Source organism: Mya arenaria, chromosome 13 (assembly GCF_026914265.1).
Source record: "Mya arenaria isolate MELC-2E11 chromosome 13, ASM2691426v1".
NCBI classification, from domain to species: domain Eukaryota; kingdom Metazoa; phylum Mollusca; class Bivalvia; order Myida; family Myidae; genus Mya; species Mya arenaria.
In genome coordinates, this window is record NC_069134.1 from 15,534,327 (window position 1) to 15,559,719 (window position 25,393).

Below are 25,393 nucleotides of genomic sequence, written 5' to 3' on the forward strand. Positions count from 1 at the left end.
CATCTGGAACATATGGCTTTGATTCTGAAGACGTAAAATATATTCTCTATTCTCTAAAGCAAAAAGTATCGGAACACATTTTCATCTTGCAAAGATGCTAAATACTCTTATATTTGACACATCTTAGTTATCAATTTCAAAAAGAAATTGGACATTGTTTCTCGGAACACCCAATTGGTATTGCAAACATATTTTGAATATATCCCACATGGTGTGCAGACCATTGATGGCAATATCAATGTGGCTGACGCAACATATCAACTACAAGTTCCTCCAGATAAATCTATAAGTGCAGCAACTTACCTTAAGACTATAAAAGGCAACCAACCCAACTGCATTGTATCAAACCACGAAAATGCTTCATAAACAATAGAGAAATATGTTTACATGCTGGTTTGGCCTATATGCAAAGTGCATGACCAATGAAGAGTTAAGGGAAAAAGCATCAGTTAGTTATGGTTTTAAATCCATTTCAATGTTATTTCCCAACTATATGAGCATACACATGCTCGTCTTGAATGTCATCTGTTTAATTGCAATGTTTGCATAATAGTTCGTCATAAATAAAAAAAGCTTAATAGGCTAATGCTACGTTATTTTGATGTTTCTTCAAAATGAACTTGACAAATCCTTTTCATCTGAGTTTGTAAAGTAAACAAACATACAGAACGGAACATTACAAAGCGCGTGATCTTATATTATACCAGTGCCACATATTATTTTATTGACATTACGTCACGAAGTAAGTAGAACATTACTTATTAAGTTATTATTGTCATTTCGCGGCGTGTGTACACTGTTGCCCTATAAAATAAAGTCCCATTCCCGTGATTGCTCAGTTGGTAGAGCGGAGGACTGTAGTTGAATGATTGTAATCCTTAGGTCGCTGGTTCGAGTCCGATTCGCCGGAGTCAAATTTTGATGGCTTTGTTTATACAATAGGAATATTGAACCCCTTTCAAATTGTCAGGTTCACAAAGGAAAATGTTCTAACGAACTTCACGTTGTCTTATTCTTGACATTTTGAAAAAGTAACGCGCCTTATATTTTAAACTTATGTTGTAATCTTCGTTAATATATAATATCAGTTTATAACACGGCTCGTTGGTCTAGGGGTATGATTCTCGCTTAGGGTGCGAGAGGTCCCGGGATCAAATACCGGACGAGCCCAACCTTTTTATTATTTGAATTAAACAATCATGATTCTAGTATTTATAGAGAGCTTGTAAAGATAGGTTTTGTAAGATTGAGATAAAGCACCTAATCTGGAGGAATTATATTATATTTATTTTGTTTCAAATAAACAACAAAAAATAAGTTTATTGTTAATCCAGGCGCCAGCAAGAGGTTACCTATTCAAGTGCTTTCATACAACGTCCATTGGTAAAACCAAACATTCCATTTCCGTAGAGTCCAGTTAAAAATGAAATAAGGTTTGCCCCAGATAGTAAGCTTTATCTATATTGACATTTACCACGAATGCATTCTAAAGACTCATCCCTGAAACAACATAATGAGGAGAAAAATACGTGTATTCTTTAACCGTACTTCCGCTCCGAAGCAGAATATCCTCTTTTCTTTCTATTTTAAAAAGGAGTGCCATAATAATGACCTTATATATTATCCAGATACACGTAGAATACCTTTCAAAAAACACAAACGTTGATTAGATAATACAAATGCAACAACTTCAATGTTTTACCAACCACAACTATGTGAGCATGCACATGCTTGTCTTGAATTTCGTCTCCAAAATTGCAATACTTGGTAAGCGCCTTCACCTCAATCACAATCTGCTCAGGGTTTCATTGACCCCGTGACAAGTCCGTGACAAGTAAAAAGACAACGGCTTAAAGGCCTTCCACAGTGCAAAGTTGTTCGAAGGACCTAAACATAACATGTTTACAAAAATATTTTTATTTAGCTTTTTCGGTTCGATATTTAGGCAGCATATTACATACATTTGTTGCGACATGTGTAGCTGTAATGAGGCTCTGAGCAAATTTTGCGAAGGAAGAGATTGAATCACATTTCAAATCAAAAAGCATCTGCATTGTTCCGGAAATATTCTTTAAATAAAATGAACATGTTTTTGTGTGAAAAAAGGCAGTACTTCTTAATCAACAATGTCTTGGACATTGTTAATTAGGACGTCTTGATTATTTTGACAAAAAAATATATTATAACTATTGTTAATAGACTTTTCCGATCATATGCAAATCCTTTTTGGTCACAAATCTGATAAAGTCTTCTTTAGTAAAATTATGTCAACTTCTTACGCCCCTAAAACATTTTACTAGGGATGTTTGTTTTGCTCCCTAAAACAAAATAAAACATGAACTTTTGAAACGAAGGGCTCGTTCGGGATTTGAACCCGGGACTTCTGGGACCCAAAGCGAGAATCATACCCCTAAACCAACGAGCCGTCACACTTAAAGCAATATGACTTGAAGGTTTTCAATTTTGTGCTGATGAATTATAAATAAAAGGTCGTACGATCGTCCTGTGATTCAAAGTTTCTTTCCCGTGATAGCTCAGTTGATAAGGCGGTGGACTGTAGTTGAATGATCGTAATCCTTAGGTCGCTGGTTCGAATCCGGCTCGCGGGAGTCAATTGTTGATGGCTTTTTATTTACAATAGGAATATTGAATCCCTTTCAAATTCAAAACGAAAAAAGTTCTACTTCTCCATGGTCTTGTTCTTAAAATACTTATTAAGAATACAGCGCCTAACATTTTTATTTGATTGTAACGTACGATAAAAAAAACATTTTCTCCGTTCATGATTAGTTCATAACTCGTACTTCTACGTTATTCTAGGGGTACAATTCTCGCTTAGGGTGCCATGTGAATGTTCTACCAACAACAACACAATTTTAAGAGAATAATGCACATGTCATCCCTGAAGCAGATGGCGTCTGAGGGTATCTAGGATTAATCATTCAAAGCAAGTCTGATTGGTATCGTTGGGCGGATTATCGGCGATATACGATTAATCGTCGCAGCGGATTAAAAGGCAACAATCGGCCACTACATTTTGCCGGTTAATCGAAGAATTGGTGTATTGTGTCGAATCCGCGTTCTAAATCTTTCCGTTATTTTCTTTTCTCTTTTCGTTCAGATATCTTTTGCATATGTAAACAAGGGAGATCACTCTAATTGACTAGTAAAAGCATGGAGGGCAAATTACACTTATTTTGAAGCGACTTCTCAGTATAACAAGCCTTTATTAATAAATTAAATAAATCCATGTTTTGTTTTTAATCAGAATGTAGTTTCCCGGAAACCGAATTACCAAATATTGCGCATGAATTTTACTTTCTTATTAGAAACGTAACTTTCTTCTTACCTTTTTTTTAAGTTAAGGTACTTATATCAAGCTTTCTGGCATTATATGGCGTTGGTGTCATGAAACGCTAGAAATAGGAGTATTTGTTATGCAAGCTTGGTGTACTCATAATGATATATGAGGATTCATTTTAGCACTCAGTAACCTGGAGCCGAAATAGCAATAATGACCAAATTCATGAAGTTATATTATTGATATATCAAGTCAGTCTGTCCTATTAATCGATAATGAACAAGAGGCCCAAAAGGGCCTATGCTCTACTGGCATGGCTCTTGTGGTCATTTTCGATCCAGAGCATGTACGTTTGAGTAATAGGCAACAAATATTTAGTTCACTTTTAGTGTTTGGGTTAGCTAAAAACGCTGCGCGTTCAACATCTGAGGACAGGAAGTGTTGTAAGCAGATTAGTTGCATGAACTATTTTAATATTTGCCAGGTAAAGTTGCAAAACCGTTCACATGGTCAAAATTTCCTTACTGTAGCTTTAAAAATTAATAAGTAAGTCAAAAGGGGTGGGGCCAGCTTTTATGATGCTCCACAGCAAATATCAAAGGTATGGGCCTTGTGGTTTGAAACAAGAAGATTTTGAAAATATTTCTTAAATAAGTCTCTAGGAAAATTGTGACACCCAAGGCAGTGCCAGTTTTGACCCAATGGGCATAATTTGAACAACCACTTGTGGGACAATATCCGGGGGGGGGGGAGAGGGGGGGCAGTAATGATCCCATGGGCATAATTTGAACAAACCTTCACAAGCAATTGCGAATTTACATGTACACTTGGCTAAAAATAGACTTCGCTCATGTAGTCTTGGCTAAAAATACACTTAGCTTAAAATAAGACCCATAATCCAGGCATGCATGGGCAAATCTGGCTGATTTTCAAAAGGAACCGAGTTCTAATGGATATCTAGATACTGTACAAGTTTCATCGAGATACAATCAAAACTGAAGACTGTATCGTGTTCACAAGCTAGTGTTTACACAATAGCATTTTTTATACTATCAAGGGCCATAATCTAGGCATGCATGGGCAAATCTGGCTGGTTTTCGAAAGGAACCAAGCTTTAATGGAAGTTTCATCAAGATACAATCAAAACTGAAGACTGTATCGTGTTCACAAGCTAGTGTTTACACAATAGCATTTTTATATAATATCAAGGGCCATACTCTAGGCATGCATGGGCGGATCTGGCTGGTTTTTCAAAGGAACCGAGCTCTAATGGATATCTAGATACTATACAAGTTTCATTGAGATACAATCAAAACTGAAGACTGTATCGTGTTCACAACAATTATTAACACAATAGCTTTTTTTATACTATCAAGGGCCATAATCTAGGCATGCATGGGCGGATCTGGCTGGTTTTCGAAAGGAACCGAGCTCTAATGGATATCTAGATACTGTACAAGTTTCATCGAGATACAATCAAAACTGAAGACTGTATCGTGTTCACAAGCAATTGTTTACAGACACACGGACGAACATACTACGTACATATTACCATCGCATAAGCTCTTCTGGCCTTTAATTGCCAATCAATACTGATTGGGCAAGTGATTCAATTTCAGCAATACAAATTAATTCATAATCGGTCTAAAAACATTTACATGCATTCTTTTTCAAAGCTGTTGCTGATTTGCATGTGTATAGGCAAAATGAAGGGAGTGAGGGGTGAAACTGATTAGGAAAGTGATACAACTCAAGCAATATAAATAAATGCATCCTCAGTTTTACACATTTATTCTTTTTTATGGTTGCTGCTGTTTTGGATGTAACTGAATTACCGTACATCAATAACAATTTGTGAATAATACATGTTTTAAATACAAACGATTGAATCTAAAATGGATTTTAACACATAACACCAAAAACATGTCTACAAAGGCTAGAATGGCATTGCTGTAACCTACACCAAAACAAGTCTACAAAGGCTACTATGGCATCGCTGTTTGTCTTCAGTTTAAAAAAGAACATTTCAATCTGTGCATTATCATTTTGTCAGTGAAGTGTGTTTTCTTTTACTTTCCCAATGACTCGTAATATATTTTACATTCAGTTATTTCCAAAAAAATGACATTTGACCAAAGAGACACACACCTGTAACGACACTGAACATATTGGGCCTAATTTATAACTGAGACATAGAATCAGTTATAAGATCAAAACTGCAAAGTATAAGCGAAAATGGCAAGGCCAGTTTCTTTATTTTTATTTCTGTGTTGTTAACATGGGCAAGCTTCCAATGCTCCGATGTTCATGCACCAAGTCTTGGTAGATTTAGCATATAGTTGGAGCAGCTATATAAACCAGTGTTCCTTGGCAGTGACTCTCAAATAGAATTGTTATCTTAAACATGTTGAATAAAAACAATAGTCTATGTCTGTTATATGTACTTGTCTGCATATTTCACTTATAGTTCTTCCAATTGGCAAAAAAGAAGAATTAAATTACGTACTTGTATTCATTCAACTAACTGTTAACATTAAATAAAGCATTCCAATAAAGAACAAAACCAAGCTTAATATCCCTTAAGTACCAAAAGAAACAAGAAAGTAAAACATTAATCTTAAAAGAATAAGAGGCTATACCGGTAAAAATAAATAAATAAACCAAATAAAGAGACAGAAAACAGAACTAAAGTAAAGAAATCCTTTGACAAATCTGAACTTAATAACAAAGTACGGATACATCAATATTCATGTTGACAGTTATAAGGGAAGAAATGAACAGATAATACATGTTTAATGAGAATTTACAAAGCTCAAATGAAGCCTAGATACTTCTGTTATTAACCTGATCAACATGAAATAAAGTTTGAATTATTGTTTTTATTGTTTTAGCACAATAGTTTTTTCTTTATAAACTGTTCTAACACTGACATTGCAATATACATGTGTATGTGTGATACAAATTTGGGGGTTTTAATATGAGAAATGTTTATTTCTCTATTAAAGCTGAGACATATGAGTTAATATTATGAATGAAATGGAATTCTGGCACCAAATGTTAAAGATATGTAAATACATAACATGTGTAAAATTTTAAATAGTTAAACATGAATTTTCTTTTTAAAATAATATTTTTAAACGACAAAATGAACTTTTACATTCCCCTAAACATTAGACAAAATTAATGGAATAATATTCGGTTTGAATGTGTATTTCTATTGGATTTCATAGAATTTACATCTTTTGTCCAAAACATTGAAACAGATTGGCATATTTGACATGATTTAAGCTGCTAAAAGCATTTTGATTAGTCTGCTGTTTCCCATTTCAGAGGCACTTTCAAGATAAAAATTGTCCACACCGTTGTTACTGATACATTTCAAATGTTTACCTCCTTTAATGATCATAAAAGGTTCAACAATATCTTTTACCCTTCTTGTTATTTCATACAATTTAGTATGATTCATTTACAGTACATAACTTAAACACGTTCCCATTGCTATTTCTTTGCTGTTGCATTGTTTCTGTATGCATTACTTCTCCCCATCTTTCACATCCGTATGATTTAAACCATTTGTGCCATTTGAAGTGGCTCCATAAAACTCATTAACTAGTCTTGAGCCATTAATTCCCCGCACTGTTATTTTATTTGGTCGCACAATGAGTCCATGGTCGTGTTTGCACGAAAAATAGCGCTTTCCCTGCACTGAACCATCATTTTTGCCTTTTGCTGTCCTTAACTCAACCCCTACCCAAATTCCCTCTCCGAAATCTGTTGGTCCAATGTACCTCACTGTTCCTGAAAATTAATTTAAAAATATGGTTATAACAAGTAATTCATTGTTTAGTTGTTCATAACTTTCAAAATGAAATGACACATAATTAATCACTAACCCTTTTTTCCAAACAAATATTTCTTACATCTATCTTACTTCCATAAATCCTGTAAATTTTGTGGTATATATCTTTGCAATAACAATGACTAAAATTAGAAACAAAATAAGAAATTTGACAAATATGAAGGTTAAACAATTTTGTTATCAATTGAATCTTTTAGATAACTAAAACACCATTTCTTAAACCTGGTAAAAGAACTACAAGTACACCATAAATCCATCACAATGATAGCATAAAGACTATAAACTATCTCAACCACTGCATGCAGCTCTTAAAAAAACATCCAGTACATGTAACTCAGAAAACCCTCTAAATAGCTGCATATAGCTCTAAGACATACAACCACCATAGTTACTGCATATAGCTCATTACTTCAAAATTATATAATTATACCTCATAAAACCCTCACAGTTACTGCATATAGCCCATAAAACCACCACAGTTACCGAATATAGCTCATAAACCTCTAACTACCACTGCAAATGTAGCCCATTAAACCCATACAAACACTGCATGTAGCCCATTAAACCCATACAAACACTGCATGTAGCCCATTAAACTTTTATAGTTACTGCATGTAGCCCATTAAACCTACAGTCAATGCATGTAGCCCATTAAATCCACAGTCACTGCATGTAGCCCATTAAACTCTTACAGTCACTGCATGTAGCCCATTAAACCCAGTCACTGCATGTAGCCCATTAAACCCACAGTCACTGCATGTAGCCCTTTAAACCCACAGTCACTGCATATAGCCCAATAAATCCACAGTCACTTCATGTAGCCCATTAAACCTAGTCACTGCATGTAGACCATTAAACCCACAATCACTGCATGTAGCCCATTAAACTCTTACAGTCACTGCATGTAGCACATTAAACCCAGTCACTGCATGTAGCCCATTAAACCCACAGTCACTGCATATAGCCCATTAAACCCAGTCACTGCATGTAGACCATTAAACACACTGTCACTGCATGTAGCCCATTAAACCCATAGTCAATTTATGTAGCCCATTAAACCCAGTCACTGCATGTAGCCCATTAAACACACTGTCACTGCATGTAGCCCATTAAACCCATAGTCAATTTATGTTGCCCATTAAACCCAGTCACTGCATGTAGCCCATTAAACCCATAGTCATTTTTTGTAGCCCATTAAACCTACAGTCACTGCATGTAGCCCATGTAACCCACAGTCACTACATGTAGCCCATAAAACCTACAGTCACTGCATGTAGCCCATTAAGCCCACAGTGTTACTGCATGTAGCCCATAAAACCTACAGTCACTGCATGTAGCCCATTAAGCCCACAGTGTTACTGCATGTAGCCCATGTAACCTACAGTCACTACATGTAGCCCATTAAGCCCACACTGTTACTGCATGTAGCCCATTAAACCCACAGTCACTGCATGTAGCCCATTAAGCCCACACTGTTACTGCATGTAGCCCATTAAACCCACAGTCACTGCATGTAGCCCATTAAGCCCACACTGTTACTGCATGTAGCCCATTATACCTACAGTCACTGCATGTAGCCCATTAAGCCCACACTGTTACTGCATGTAGCCCATTAAACCCACAGTCACTGCATGTAGCCCATTAAGCCCACACTGTTACTGCATGTAGCCCATTAAACCCACCCAGTCACTGCATGTAGCCCATTAAACCCACTGTTACTGCATGTAGCCCATTAAATCCACAGTCAATGCATATAGCCCATTAAACCCACACAGTCACTGCATGTAGCCCATTAAACCCACACTGTTACTGCATGTTGCCCATAAAACCCACCCAGTCACTGCATGTAGCCCATTAAACCAACGGTCACTGCATGTAGCCCATTAAAGCCACACTGTTATTGCAAGTAGATCATAAAACCTGCACAACTGCTTGTACCTCACTAAAACTCTCACAATCACTGCATGTAGCCAATATACCACTCACAATCACTGCATATACCTAATAAAACTATTGCATTACCTGCATCAACTTCAAAAAACTCAAAGTCACGGCATGTTCTTCATAGAACTTTCACAATCACTGCATGTAGCTCATAAACCCCACACAATCACTTCATGAACCTTTAAAACTCTCACTAGCACTGCATGTAACTCATTATACTCTCACAAGTACTGCACACACATCTCAACCTCTCACAATCACTGCACAAACCTCATAAAACTCTCACAATCACTGCACAAACCTCATAAACCTCTCACAATCATTGCACAAACCTCATAAACCTCTCACAATCACTGCACAAACCTCATAAACCTCTCACAATCACTGCACAAACCTCATAAACCTCTCACAATCACTAGATAAGATTAGATATTTTATATTCTTATCACTGCATGTACCTCATAAAGCTCTCACAATCACTGCATGTACCTCATAAAAAAACAACACAATAGCTGCATGAATATCATAAAACCCTCTCAATCACTGCATGGCAGACCACTCAAATGATGAAGGAGTATGACTCAAGAACTACTACAGCCACTAATGAGCCTTACACATGCACACCTTATATACTTTTGCTAAATTCCATGTGAGTACCTTGAACAGTTTTGAGGTTTGGCAAAAGGTTACATTGGCATGGCACTATTGATGCCATCAAGGCTATAATAGTGTTTCAAGTGTGTTTATTTTTTGAAATGACAAGCTAACAACATACAGAAGCCTGTGGTTAAAGATTAAAAGCTGAATAGAAGCACACAAACACTCACCTAGTTCATTATTACAGAACACACTCATGCCTACTTCCAACTTGAAGTTTGAGCTTGACCCTGGGGTCCTCATAATGCTCTCCCCTGTGCCACTCTTGGGTCGCTTGACAGGTGTTCGGGGCCGCCCGTCCCTGTGGTGCCCGACACCTGCACTGGATGCTCGTTTGTCCACCCGTTCTGACATCGTCCCCCAACTGATGGTCTCCAGGGACTCATTAGAGCTGAATCGTTTATCTCCTAACCTGTGTGATGAAAAATGTGTAAAGAGATGGTGTTTACTTTTTGTCAAAAATGAAATCGGTAATGAGCCAAAATGTAACAATTGCATTATAATGGGTATTACTATCATGATGCTAATACAAATCTGGGAAGATCAATAGAATTTCATAAAATTATACCATTTTTATACCATTTTGGGCTTAGGTATTGTAACAAGGTCGAAATCTTTGTACCAAGGAATATACAAATAGGTTGTAAAATTGGATAATACAAACATGATTAAAATTCTATAAAAATATATCAAGCAAAACATTCATTTGCTTCAAAATCCAAAACAAACTTGAGAAAACAAAACTTGTATTTTGTAAAACAATTGCTATCAAAATAAAACAACAAAAAAGGAAACAAAAGAACACTAACCATTAGAATAGAATTGAAGTGATCCCTAACAGTTGCCATTTTCCTATCTTTGTTAACATACACCAAAAAAACTATTACAGATCAACTAAAAACGTCTACTGAATTAAATTAATTTAAACAAAAACGCAAAATAACAAAAATAAATAAAAACATAAATCTTCCACCAGAACATGCACACGATGAATCTCGGATCCATGTTTTTCTGTGTATTTGGGAATAAAATACAGGCAAAGCCATTCAAACAACTCGTACAGGAAGCAATTAGTGTTTGGTTGACATTAAAACATAAATTATGTAAAACTGGGTATGAGTTTCCTGGTAACAATATGCATATACTGTAAATAATACTTTTTCTTAAAAAAATAAGAAAATACTCCTTACTAGCTTTTGGCAGGGATATACAGTCACTGATCATCAATATTAGGGTTTTACAACAGAACAAACTCAATTTTCTAACTTCTTTGCTAAAAAAATGTAACCAGACCAGGCTATTCTCGTACACCAGAGTGATGATTCACATTATGCACCAGTCAATTGTAGCCACGGCCCCCCCCCCCCAGGTCTGGGGGTATACTGGGGATAGGCGGGGAAATGGGCCGTGTTTTTACCTTTCAGGTAGCCCCGCGGTGCCGGGTGAATGCAGTGTTTTTTTATTCGCTTTAAATATAGCGGGATGGGCTTTACCTAAGGTCCCTGGGGTGCGTGGGCATTAGCGGGGATTTTACCATCTATTCGTCCCCGCAAGGCGGGAATTTAAGCCGGCGTGGACTGAAGGTCAAAGTCCCCGCTATTCCACGGACTTGGGGGGGGGGGGGCGTGGTTACAACTGACTGGCGCATTAGGTTTATCATAATCAAACCTCTGATGAATGAGAATGAGCCCAGGCATACTAAAACAGTTGTTTTTTACAACTTCCATTACAGTGCATATTGTGACCAGGTTTGGAATGAAGCATGATATTACCCCTGTTCCCCATCGCTTGTCAACCTTCAATATTAGGTAGCGTATGGTTACATGGCACAGAATACCTCTGTCCATAGCATGGCATGATGATGGCAAATACATGTAATGGTGTTACTCTAATTATCACTTTGGTAATTCCCTTGATTTAATCGACTTAAAGTAGACAGCTGTATCTTACAACGCACTACCATTATTATCATTTGTTTCAATTACTAAAACCTCTTGTCTGACCTGATTAAATCTTAATAGAATATTTTAACAATTTAAGAATTAATAACATTTCCACAATTTTCAATGACAGATTGATCTTTAAGGCTTTGATGAAAATATTCAATATTTCAAGAATACTATGCTGGTTCTGGTGTGTGTTTTTTTGGCAATCACTTTATAATACAGAAATAAGACATCACTGCACTGTAAAACAAATTAAACTAAATTTATCAAATAATACTATGTACACAAATATACTTGTATAATGTAACATGAACGAAATGTAAGAAAATGTAAAATATATGAATTAAACCTCGAGTATACAAGTCTAGTGAACTAAGCGTAAACAAATTGACGGATACTTGTTATGCACATATACAAGTAAACATATATATGTCACCTTGGGGTGCCCGCATTCTTTTTCTTGTGAGGAATCCTTAGTTTAATACATACATGTAATAGTCAGAAATCACATCCAATAATTAATACGTAACAGACCAATGAATCCATCATCGGCCTATAATATAAAACCGGTTAATTCTTTAGTTTGGTTTAAGTTGGTCCAAATGGAAATTGATTGGTCAATATCAATCCTATAATGATTGTTGACCAATCAAATTGCTTGCATGTGCAAACTAAAGAACAGATAACTTAACCAGTTTTATACAATAGGCCCAATTTTTTTTTAAATTATGACATAACTTAATATTTATCACGTGATACAGGGCATAATTATGACATAACTTAATATTTATCACGTGATACAGGGCATAATTATGACATAATATTTATCACGTGATACAGAGCATAATTATGACATAACTTAATATTTATCACGTGATACAGGGCATAATAGAAATTGACTGTTAACGCTTCATCCAAACCCTCTAAAAACCATAACTGAAAGAACTAATATAAAGATATTTAGCTATTCATATACGGTACTTTGATTTCTTCATCTATCAAAATATGTTCAAGTAATGTCTGACAGTTTATTAAAGCAAATTTTAACTGACTATAGTTTGAAAACACAAATCTTATTTCAGACATAGAGACTTACTTCTGTATTCTGGAGAGGGGGGCAAACACGCCATGTTTTGGCTGACACGTGAAGTACTTGACACCATTCACGGAGCCATCGTTTTTCCCTGCTGCCCGATCTAACTCTATACCATACCAATTACCTAAGAAAAATATCACCCATATACCATTTGTTAGTAATATACATGTAACTAATCAATCAATATATATCTCTTTAACTTAATCAATTGGGTGTACAACAAACTTCAAAAAAATAAAATAATGAGAAAAGTATATCACAAATCCCTGAATACTATATAAATGTTAACCCAAGAATGTTAATGCCTACCAAGGCATTAGCTAAGGTGAACACTAATGTTTCGAGGGTTAACATTATATGATATCACCCTCCATTGGATCTGATATTTATTTTATTATACTGAACAAATATTGGTTACATCTGCAATTGCGGTGTTTGATGTGACAACAAGTTCTTCACAGTTTCAATCTTAGCACCCTGTCCCTCTTCTGCAGCCCCTGCCCTTTCTAACACCTGGCTTAAACCCTAATACAGGTAGGTCACAATGAATTGAGACGTAGAAGACAATGTAAATGATTAATTTCTATTCACAATGTTACAATCCTTGAATGTATCTAGATTCAAAAAGAATGTTATTTTCTACTTTAATAACAAACAAATCTCCAAATTATTCAAATAAATCGATATCAAAGAAACTATCATTAAACAAAAAATAATATGATACCGTTTTAATTTGTGTCCTGGCTTTTTATACAACCTTTGATCAAGCCTGATCAAAATGCAATATCCTATAGAGGAAGCACACGTTAAAAAGAGATAGTAATTCATTTATATTAAAGCTTAACAATCAAACATTGTGGCTTTGATCTTATACTTCAACTTGGTGTTTGAAGTCATCAATAGTTAAGAGGAAATGGAATAATTATTTTCATAATGCTGAGGCAAAAACTGAATTTACATTGGACCATTGCTGGCCTTGCAAGAAAAGAATAAAAATATATGACAATCTTGTCTACTGTGGAAAACACATTATGACAGTCATTATAATCAGAGTTCTCAATAAGTTTCGGTTGAACTGTCTCAAAAAGAGGAGGAACCAACCAGGTATAACTAACTGTACTTAAAACTCACTTATTTAAGAGAAATATGTGTACGAGATATTATATATGTGTACGAGATATACCCCGGTATACGAGATATTATATATGTGTACGAGATATTATATATGTGTACGAGATATTATATATGTGTACGAGATGTTATATATGTGTACAACTAAAACAAGAGTTGAATTTCAAAACAAGATATCTTGAATATGTCGCCTGCCAGAGTCTGGTGATGATGGTGATGGTAATGGTGATGATGATGATGATGATAATGAGGATAAAGATGCTTCACGGGTGACACATTCAATACCTTTAATCGACAATACAATACTTGTATTCACTTCTAAAGCCAAAAATCAGAAATACTTGTGAAAAATATACATGTAGCTCATTTGAAGATGGTCGCAAACTAATATTCATCGATGATCACCATTAAATATGAAACAGAACAACATCTTTATGGGAACACACAATCACAAATGTACGTACTTTGATATGGACGGGATATATACAGGGTAATAATAGAGTCTCAAATCTGCTATGTTAACAAAACACCTCAAATCAACACATCATTACCTGGGGCAAACTTTGTTTCCCCCACAAATCTGATCGTGCCCTTCCTCTGTCCTGCAACTATGACGCGATCTCCGGGCTCAATCTCAGCCAGTGATGATATGGAATTGGTACGAGACTTGACTAAACCTGGAGGGAGAAGGGCAGGTTAGGAAAGGGTTCATCCTGGTTAAGGCAACCATGCCCTGATTTTTCAAACAATCCCATATAACAGGTTCAAGCTAATCAGACACTTTTTGTTTCCATATACAATGTGTAATGTTCTCCTTTTAAAAAACTTGAGACTTTTAAAGGAAAATATCTCATAGATAAATACAATAAATGCAGAAGATATTTCGAGAAATAGGTACCATGGAAATAGTGAGTTGCCTGTACAAGGTTCGAATGATGCGTTATCATTTATCAACAAATACAATTCTGTAATTGGTCAGCTGATTGTTTTAAATTGACAATTGGTGGCTGGTCATTAAAAAAATTGATACTGTTTTGTTTGAACAAGAGAAGAAAACTAGTGGAAAAATTGTAAAAATAGTTTGTAACTTGTTGCTTAATTATGGCTGCTCTAGGCATTAATTCAAACCTTCAATAAATGTTTTGTAACAAATTTCCTACAATATCACTTTAATAAAATAACACTTTAATAACATGCTATAAATACTGAAAGCATGTATGCATGCCAACTGTAAAAGAAATATGTCAACGCATCAAATGTATCAGTAACATTACATTAAGAACTGGAGCCGTATTCGTGAAGCTTTCAAGTGAAAATTTTAAACTTAGAGAGAAAAAAATGCTTTTATTCTAAATGGAGTTAAATGAAAATAACTCTATTTTTACACAAAAATAAGGAAAAAAGGCAAGGAAAAGATCCACACAAAAAGGGATATGAATAAATTTGATCCAAAATAGAGAGTATTTATAATATTCTTTGTAAAAAATTCACTAAGTTGAAAAATTTCATAAAAAAGCTTTATGAATACCGGCCCAGTACATTTTCATGAGAGACTGAAATATTGTAAACAGTGTCTTAAACTTCAAAGTGCTAACTTCGCTTCAATGGCATTCATGATTTAGCAGAAAGATTAAAAATATAGGTATTTTATATGTATGTTTCATATGGTCACAAATGTACAACATATTATATTTTCTTTACTTAAAATGAAGTTAACAACATATTTAGACGTTTAACAATGTAAAAAAACATACAAGATATAAAGCTGGGTTAGTTCATGCTTTAATCAAATGAGCAAAGTTTAGAAGTAGACGTTATGTAAGGGGGAAAATAGTCAAATGGTACAATCCATTCAACAGATACAGACCAAGGAACTATATTGGATACTTATGAATATATCTGTTATATATGTGCAATTTTAAGTTGTATACATTTGGTTTTTGCTATAATATTGATATAAATAGAATCATGTGTAGTATAGAATAGTCTTTCATTATGTGGATTACACAAGTCTACAACAAGGATGCTTCTAGAGTTAGAAACTAATGTATCATGCAATAAGTAGATACGCCTCATGCCACCTTGATAACTATAACTGTAAAGTTAAAAGTCCCATGCTACCTTGAGATCGCCTAAATGACGCGCTACTGGCTCCTTTCTCTTGCACACCTAAACGTCAGTAAAACACAGTGCATCATACATGTATGTGTGTTGTCGAGTTTACCGGAGACTGTATGAGTCTACATAAGTCTGCATGAGTCAACAGGAGTCTGTATGAGTCTACATAAGTCTACAAGAGTCTACAGGAGTCTGAACGAGTCTTAAAACTGGCCTTCTTTTCTGCTACAAGTTTGAAAGATACCTTTGTCTTTTATGAAATATAATAATGTAACTTACCGGTCAAGATTAATATATTTACATTTGAATTAATCAAAATTATTGTCCAACAAGGCCCTGTTCTAATAACATATCTTAGTCATAAGCCCTATTCTGCTTAAGAGTGCCAAGAGACACCTGTTACGGGTTACGGGCAGAATCTATGCCATAAATGGTATAAAGGTATCTTTATTGAAACGCTGTTTACACACACACAAAAAGTTATGCCCGGAAATTTACTATCTTAAGCCTTAAGATCTTTATTAAAATGGGGCCCAGGAAAATAGAAAGGTCTAAAACTTTCAGCATTATTTATAAGGGTAATAAAAGTCTCACACATTACCCAAAACCTTTTATTACATTACAATACCCTAACATGTATGAATTCTATGTTAAATCGAATGCACATTTTGCATAATTTTGTGGAATATTAAATATTTGTATGCCATGCATTCATATCTTGCTTAAAAGCAGGTTTTTCCAGATGCAAATCATCATGCTGGTTCATTGTGTCTTTAACTCACACTTATGAAAATAGTGGAAAATAACATTTGGCCTTCAGAAATTATTAAAATATAAAGCCTTCACCTTTAAACATGTAAATTGTAATAAAAAGAAAGTTAACATTTATAGGAAATTAAAACTTAAACTTATCTATCCCTTATATAATATGAGAATAAATTAAATAAAAGTTGAAAATAGTCTTAAAAAAACAATAACCACAAACACTGAGGAAGCCATCCCAAATCTTACCAGAGTCGACTTTTGACGTAACACGTGACACGTCGACATTGCCCTGGTTAACTGGCTGTGACTGTTTAGTGGGACTCACTGCCTTAACCACACTGCCAGGCTTTGATATCTTGCTGATTGGAGCAAATATGCCTGAAAATATCATCACACATGGTCAACTCTTATATTGTTTTGCAAAAAAAGGACTAGTTAGACATTTAATAGGAAGTTTATCATACATCACCTACTCTTAATGAAACCAATAAAATTCAATAATCTTCACAATTAAATACATCTTTTAAAAAAAGAACCTAAGTTTGTTTTTTATCTTCAACTATTTTTTTTTAAATTGACCAACATTCAATAATGAGCAGGGCTTTGTTGTGCTTCTTTTTCAAGTAAAATTTACAAAACAATCCATACAGTAAACATCCTGCCTCCCCTACGTTTATCAGAAGTGTAACGGCATCAATGTAATTAATGCACAGCCTCTTTCCTAATAGCAACATGACTACATCATGAATGAAAAATGCCACTGTTTGCGTATCAAGGGGCATAACCAATTCAATGAACAAAAAGTAGTGGAACTTGCTAAATATACGTGTTTTGTAAATGAAAGCAGTGTCTTACTCATTTACATGCAACATTCAAGTTTTTGCACTAGTATGATACCAACACCAGCAAAGATATGACACCTGGACTATGGCAACATCTGGGTCTGATGCCTTTCAGCAAAAATATGACACCTGGACTATGGCAACATCTGGGTCTGATGCCTTTCAATCAGAAAAGCCATAAAAAGTTGTGCATTTTTATAGTGTTTTTGAATCATCATTATAGAGAACCTACAACTTAAATAAGTCTGTACCTTGTTTTTGAGAACAGTTGAAGTATGATATGCCCCCGATGCTGCCGTCATTTTTCCCGGCCTCATCATCCAGTTCGATGCCCGCCCATATTCCTGTTGCAAATTCCGTCGGTCCGCAGTAACGCAGAGTCCCACTCTGAAATACAAACGTGCAAACATGGAATTAAATATATACTTAACATATCTGAGTGCATCTTCATTCAATAAGGACGCTTAGAGGTCTAATTTCTAAATCCTAAATGTACAACTGTTTTAGTAATATTTTGACTGAATCTTGCTATCATATCTGCCAGGAGTTCTAGAATTACAAAAAGTGCAGGGTCTTATCGTAAAGTTTACAATTTTCAATTGCATTTTTACTCTTCTCTACAACTTTTGCTCGTATTGCTGTATGCTGAAGAGATGGTTATGTGTATGTGGTGTGCACATACATGTACCAGTGGTCAAAATAAGCACAAGTCTACACTTCTCACATCCTTTCCAGACTTTCTCAAATTACAGAGCTCATATATCAGTGCTTATTGAAGGAGCATTGTCAGCTTTGGCAATTCATTTGTTAATATTTAGGAATATAAAAAAAAATGATCGATTGAATAAGGTTAAATTTCTACTTGCAAAAGATGTGAACAATAGTGATAACTTTGTTTTAAGCATATTTCTACAATCTACAACAGTGTTTACATCAATAAGAATAAACATTCAAATCTTAACAATTTTTATTTCAAAGCTGACAAAAAAAATACAATCAAAAATGTGTTTATAAGTTACATAAAACTCATCCATCTACCAATGCATAATGAATAAAAAAATCAATTTATGTTCTATTTTATTATGATATTTATAAAATGAATTCAATATCTTAACTCCCTTGAAGGTTAAATCAAATTTTCTTTATACAATCCAAACCTCTTGTTTCTATAGCCCAGGGGCCGGCCAAAATACTTTGAGCCTCGCAAATATCGAGCCAAGTGGAAATGCTTACAGAGTTAAAAAAAATTGGTCATTTACATCAATTTCAAGCTAAAGAGGAAATTGAGCCAAGTGATATCGAGCTAACAGGTTTCAAATGTATTTGGTAACAAGAATAAGGCAGACAATGCCTCTTTAAAAATGCTAATGCCAAGCACAAGTGCAGGCTTATGGGCTTGTTCTTCAAACAGTCTTATTTCAATGACTCATATACAGGTTCATGTGAAATGAAAAGTAACGTGTATAATCTAAAGCCTCACACCCATATAATTTTAAACTACCACCAGGCACAAAGACCTAGAGGATAATTGTTTATTTCAGTGTACGATTGTAATATATTTACCGAGTGAATATAGAAAGTTATATTTTATGAGTAGCTATGAAATATTCACTTTTGGTATTAATTTGCAATATTACACTAAAACAAACAATCTTTCTTTTTATTATATGCCTAGTTTAAAATTAAAGACATTTATTGGCATATTATTAGAAAAACGTGCCAAATTGAATGAGTACATTGCGTCATTGGGGAAATGATTTGGTTGATAGTGTCACTGAGTTAAGTGTGTACATAATTTAAAACAGAAAAAAATATAAAATTGGTATTTTCACTGTTTCCAACAGTGAAATATCATTTTTATTTCCCTTGATAAATCTCTTTAAACCACTGGAGATCATATAATAATACATGAATAACACATGGACACTTGTAATCTTTTCACTTATTGTTAAGCAAACGAAACAAACCAACATATCTATAATATGCATGATTGATTTTATATTATCACAAAAGAAGGACAAGTTCATCCCATTAGAGGATTTAGAAAGGATTAATGACCTTATCAACATACTTGACAGTTGAAGCAAACATCCTGTTGTGTTCTTTTTATGATCTATTCAATCAGACATCTTATAAGAACAAGTCACTAAGTTAAGTGCCACTTGTATCAAGTGAACCAATTCACAGTCCATTTACAGTACACTATGATCTAGAACATGTATACTAAAATAAAGAACATACATACAATGTATTCTTAAACCCCAAATCAATCTGGTTTGTTCTACATTCATGAATCTATTGGTATTAACCGGGTTATGTTTTAGAATATATGCCCATATCTCTGTATGTTTTAGAGCAATAAAACAACATGTTCTGCAAGTATGAGCACAATGGGGCTATCCTATCAACAAGTGTACGACAAAATATCATAAAAACAAGCCTTTATGTTGCATTTTAGTCATAAATGAATACAGAATATACTTTTTTATAGGTGAGCCTTATGTGACCAATCAAACATTTTTTTTTCAAAATAAATAATATTAATTCCAGTTCCAAAAACTGATCGTTGAAAAGATAAGACAGTCTGGTCCATCTTCCTATGACTTACCTTTACCCCACTGACAACCACTTTATCCCCGATGTTGATACCGAGTGCCTGTAGAGTGACCTTGCTCTGAACAAGGTCATAGTTGGGCGGGGGTCGATGGTTGGCATCATTGTCAGCTTCTGTTAGCGTCTTCTTCAGCTTGAGGACTGTCCTTGGAACATCTGGGTCAGAGTCTAGGTTACTGGGGTCAGGAATACAATCTGGAGAGAACAGACAGCACAAAAATATCATCTTTAAAAAGAAAGTTAGGTATTTGAGTCATAAATATAAAGAGGTTATCTACAGTCATTGAAATTAGACTTTTCGATGAACAAGCCCGAATTCATATACTATAGCTTGGCATCAAAGTTTAGAACAAGCCCTGTTATATAAAATTCAGAATTTGAGCATGCCCAGAAGACATTTTACAAGTGCAGGGCATGCGGGCTTGTGTTAATTTCGACCACTGGTTATCTATCTAAATTAACCTAGTAAAGGTTGAGGTACAATTAAGAAAATAATTTAAGTAAGAGTTATGGGCCTTTCTACATTTGCCTATTGTCTTTTGTGATTCAAAATATCCTGAACATTTTAATTTTGGCTAAAGGTAAATGCTATTGCATGACTTTTATCCTCCAATAGACAACAAAGATACCAGCATTCCAATGACCACCATGTACACCTTGGAAAGTAATTGTTACTATGTCAAATTTATTGAAATATAGCGGTAGCAAAAACAACTTCACAAATGAGCGCCATAACACATGCTACTTCTCTTTTAAATTAGGAATTGAAATATGAATGTGGGATAAAACATCATGTCAATGGACAAGAATGTTCAAACTTGGTCTATACCTTGCATTAACCAAGCATCATACCATATCCTTCAACAGAAAATGTAATCCACCAGCTTAGTGCAAGATGATTGTATCTCAATATAGAAGGTTTTAAAACAGTGTGGCTCTTAGCCATCCTTATGGTAAATGTATCTTGTCTGAGATAACCCTATGACATTTCGTCACCTTAGTGCAAGAACTCAATATCTGCTTCTATTTCTATATGCAGTTATTGAGTTATTGCACTAAGGTGACGATTTATACTCTTAACCTAATAATTAAACACTACCTAAGGCTTTTCTGTCCATGTCATCTTTGACATGGGAGTTGGCACCGTTTTGCAGCAGGACTTTCACTGCCTCGTGTGCGAGGTTGGATGCTGCTATGTGTAGAGCCGTGCCATTGTCAAACTCTGAACACCTACTGTCTATATCTGTAAAGGAAAATGAATGGAAGCATAAAACAAGAGCCGTCACAGAGACAGCGCGCTCGACTATTCCGCCGCTTTTCGGTGTATGGACTAAAAAGTTTTATCGAAACATGCATGGATCACTGTTAGATTAGATTTCAATGCAATACATGATGTGCTGAGATATTTACATAAATTGAATTGGAAAATATTTGAGGTGGTACGTAAATTCTAAGTAGAAAAAGGGGCATAATTCTGTCAAAATGCTTGATACAGTGACCTCCTCCTGTGTAAAGGTTGGGGGCATGATGGTGAACAAGTGTGCAAAGTTTCAAAGCCATATGTCAATGGACTTTGAAAATATTTGAGGTGGTAAGGAAACTTTAACGTATATTCTAAGTAGAACAAGAGCTGTCACAGAGACAGCGCGCTCGACTATTCCGCCACTTTTCGGTGTATGGATTGAAAAGTTTTGGCGAAACATGCATAGATCACTTGTTAGATTAGATTTCAATGCAATACATGATGTGCTGAGATATTTACATAAATTGAATGAAAAATATTTGAGGTGGTACGCAAACTTTAACGTAAATTCTAAGTCAAAAAAGGGGCATAATTCTGTCAAAATGCTTGATAGAGTTACCTCCTCCTGTGTACAGGTTGGGGGCATGATGGTGAACAAGTGTGCTAAGTTTCAAACACATATGTCAATGGACTTTGAAAAGATTTGAGGTGGTACGCAAACTTTAACATAAGTGGTTACGCCGACGCTCGGGTGACTAGGATAGCTCTCCTTATTCTTCGAACAGTCGAGCTAAAAATGATTTGACTTGTTGAATTTCAGGAAAATCCTGACTGTCACATGAATGAACTTTTTCATCTAGTTTAAAGATTGGTCTTTAACAGGTTATGCAAGCCTTCATTAACATGCAAATTAACATTGTAACTACACTTTGCACTGTTGCCTCTTTTAAGAAGCAAATGCATGCATACTTTATAATGGAGTCAATACAATAACTTTCTCAAATAACACAATTTGTAATACAACAACCATTAAAACAATACAATTTCTACTAAGTTAAAATACTGTGCTTTGATAATCTTTCCAAACTTTTCAGCTTACCAAGTCCTTTGGTAGCTTTAAGTAATATTTTGATCACAGGAACTACATCGAAATAAGCTGCATAATGTAGAGCAGTCATATTGGTCCATCGACATCGTATATTTGGGTCGCCTCCTTTGGAGAGGAGCATGCTCACGACCTCTGCGGCAAGGTCAGCATCCCCGATCCCCGCCGCCCCGGATTTACTGGCGTAGTGGAGCAATGTCATGTCGGTGAGACCATCTCGGTCATTGATATGTGCTCCCCGTTGTAAAACCTGAATAGAAATTCAATCAAATGTGCAAGTTTAATTGTTGGGCAAAATATGTAAAGTATTTTGCTATATATGTATACATATTACTTTAACATTGGACAGAAGAAGAGCAATGTGATTTGTAATAATTAGTAAATAACCAATCTTTTGTTGAAAAGCAAAAGAAACTAGAGTAATGTTCAAGAATATAACCTTAAAGCACCCACAATATTCTAGGCCAGCAGACTTGTATATCACATTCCTGAAGGGCAATTAACCATGCATAGTTTCTAGGATGACAAAATCTTTTATGGATTAATAAAAGGCTAAGATAACTCCATGCAACATACGGTCATATAAACTGTGCTTTCAGCAGATGTTACAAGAAATATTAGAAAACTACATACAAAAATCACCCAATACAATAGCTAGTACTGCAATATATTAAAACAAATACAACTAGAAATGTGTCCATAGGACACGGATGCCCCCACTTCGATTTTTTGTCACAGAAAATAAGCCATAATGATTTTTCAGGATAATCTGAGGGCCCTAACTCCTAAATGATTAAAGCGATTTCCATGGCTATCGAACTTGATCAAGATATTATGGTCACAAACATGTGTTAAAAGTTTGGTGAGGATTGGACAAACAGTTTTCAAGAATTAGATCGGAAACAATCTTCGGGACGTATTTTTCAAGTCTTTTTTTGCAAATAAAGGGCCGTAACTCCTAAATGACAAAAGCAATTTCCATGGCTATCGAACTTGATCAAGATATTATGGTCACAATCATGTATGTAAAGTTTGGTGAGGATTGGACACATACTTTTCAAGAATTAGATTGGAAACATATATTTTTGAAGTATTTTTGGCAAAAAAGGGCCGTAACTCCTAAATGACTAAAGCGATTTCCATGACTATCGAACTTGATCAAGATATTATGGTCACAAACATGTGTTTAAAGTTTGGTGAGGATTGGACAAACGGTTTTCAAGAATTAGATCGGAAACAATCTTCGGGACGTACGTACGTACAGACAGACAGACAGACAGACAGACAGACAGACGTACGGACAAGGGCAACCCTACATGCCGCCACTTTGTGGGGGCATAAAAACTACAGTTTGTTTAGAAGTGTCCAGTCAAGCCGGTACTTTTTGTGACCTCCATCAGTCTATGTCATGTGCAATAATTGTACCAAGACTGAGTTTTCCCAAATTTAACACATTCATTATTAAAACGCACAATTATTGTGACTCTGAGCACTGTGTAAACCTCCTAGCTTGTGAATGTTTTTCAATAACAACATGGAATTAATTCTTTCCTACCTCGTTCACTAGAAGGTCTAGGTTCTGCTGTGTCTGTGGGGTCCATTGTCGCAGAATGGCGAAAATCTCCGGAACTTTCGTGTTTGGACTGACGAGAATCTCATGGCATCCCGGACATCCCGGGTCAAAGAACGACAACTCTAGTTTCTGACACTCCTCACACACGGGAGGATCAACACAAGGGTGGATCATTGGGCGGGGCCGTGCTAGGGTCAAGCTCGTGAGATGTGGGTCCTTGTTTAGGGGGCGTAACGGAGACCGCTCCTCACTGCTTTCCTCCAACGTCATCCTGGAACAAGAGATTTTGATAAACCCTAATTAATGTATTGTCTTTTTATCATAGACATTATTGACACATAAGATTTGATGGTAGCTGCTAGCAGCAGCAGCATTCTTGTTCTTGGAGCAACGATACCATAGCCAATGGTTCATCATGCAGGGTTTACTAGTCTATTCTTATCAGATCTTAAGGAATGGCTTCTTATTTTCATGTAATCCAGCTTAAAAGATCATTAAAAGATAAATTAGTATACTAGTTGTTAAATAAGTCACAATAAAATAACATATGTTATTAAGATTCACTCAGAGCACAAACATTGTATTTGTTAGAAAAGTAACATTTACTGACTGGAAGACTATTTAAAACTGCATGTACATAAGTGGTCAAGGCACAAAATTGTGGTTTAGATTTAGATTGCCATAGGAAAAATTAATGCCAGTTTTCAAGTCAGTGGTTATTGTGGTTAAAGCAACTCAAAACAGAACAGTCAATTGAGAACCACAAACACATTTATTGTAAAAGATAAGTAGATCGAGTTTCAACTTACAATTTGTATTAACATGTTTCCAAAAAAGAAATGTTCATAGATACATAGTTTCCTTTTCTCCACCTTTAAGAGTATTTAAACCGAAAATGCTGTTTTGTGCACAAACATAGATTAGAAAAACTTTTTTATTTTGTTTGATTCAACAAGGTCATCATGGAATATAAGTATCTAACATGTGTTTCCGGTACAGATAAAAAAAATCTGCCCCAAGGGCACGCGCATAAGCCGGTAACGAGGCTTGCCAAGCAACATATATTTCACCAAAAAGCGCATGCGACATCATAAAGTGCAGTAATTTTAAATCACTATTAACATCAAATAGTTTCTCTAAAAATCATGATTTTACGATTTTACGATTAATTATTTTACTTTATATTCTTATACATTTGAT

At 35.2% G+C, this 25,393-nt stretch overlaps 1 protein-coding gene and 2 non-coding genes across 10 annotated transcripts in view; 2 read left to right on the forward strand and 1 right to left on the reverse strand.

Annotated features, from left to right (window-relative positions):
* Positions 1-1,098: 1,098 nt before the first annotated feature.
* Trnap-agg (transfer RNA proline (anticodon AGG)) lies at positions 1,099-1,170 on the forward strand. The gene has a single exon. It is a non-coding gene; the product is annotated as a tRNA-Pro (tRNA).
* A 1,353-nt stretch (positions 1,171-2,523) lies between these two features.
* On the forward strand, positions 2,524-2,609 carry Trnay-gua (transfer RNA tyrosine (anticodon GUA)). The gene is given in 2 exon segments: positions 2,524-2,560; positions 2,574-2,609. It is a non-coding gene; the product is annotated as a tRNA-Tyr (tRNA).
* A 2,467-nt stretch (positions 2,610-5,076) lies between these two features.
* The window catches only part of LOC128213519 (CAP-Gly domain-containing linker protein 4-like), a 28,306-nt gene continuing 7,989 nt past the window's right edge, over positions 5,077-25,393 (reverse strand). For 3 of the 8 annotated variants that reach the window (XM_052919292.1, XM_052919291.1, XM_052919290.1), the window contains exons 2-14: positions 24,176-24,464; positions 22,615-22,870; positions 21,372-21,515; positions 20,268-20,467; positions 17,911-18,046; positions 17,064-17,195; positions 16,056-16,103; positions 14,486-14,611; positions 12,804-12,927; positions 12,144-12,179; positions 11,534-11,557; positions 9,932-10,173; positions 5,077-7,099 (exon numbers count right to left, since the gene is read on the reverse strand). In XM_052919292.1, coding sequence (XP_052775252.1) covers positions 6,834-7,099; positions 9,932-10,173; positions 11,534-11,557; positions 12,144-12,179; positions 12,804-12,927; positions 14,486-14,611; positions 16,056-16,103; positions 17,064-17,195; positions 17,911-18,046; positions 20,268-20,467; positions 21,372-21,515; positions 22,615-22,870; positions 24,176-24,463 — 2,022 coding nt within the window. In that variant the 5' untranslated portion in view covers position 24,464 and the 3' untranslated portion in view covers positions 5,077-6,833. The remainder of the gene's footprint in view (positions 7,100-9,931; positions 10,174-11,533; positions 11,558-12,143; positions 12,180-12,803; positions 12,928-14,485; positions 14,612-16,055; positions 16,104-17,063; positions 17,196-17,910; positions 18,047-20,267; positions 20,468-21,371; positions 21,516-22,614; positions 22,871-24,175; positions 24,465-25,393) is intronic. The other 5 variants (XM_052919295.1, XM_052919294.1, XM_052919293.1 and 2 more) reach the window with 5 other exon arrangements.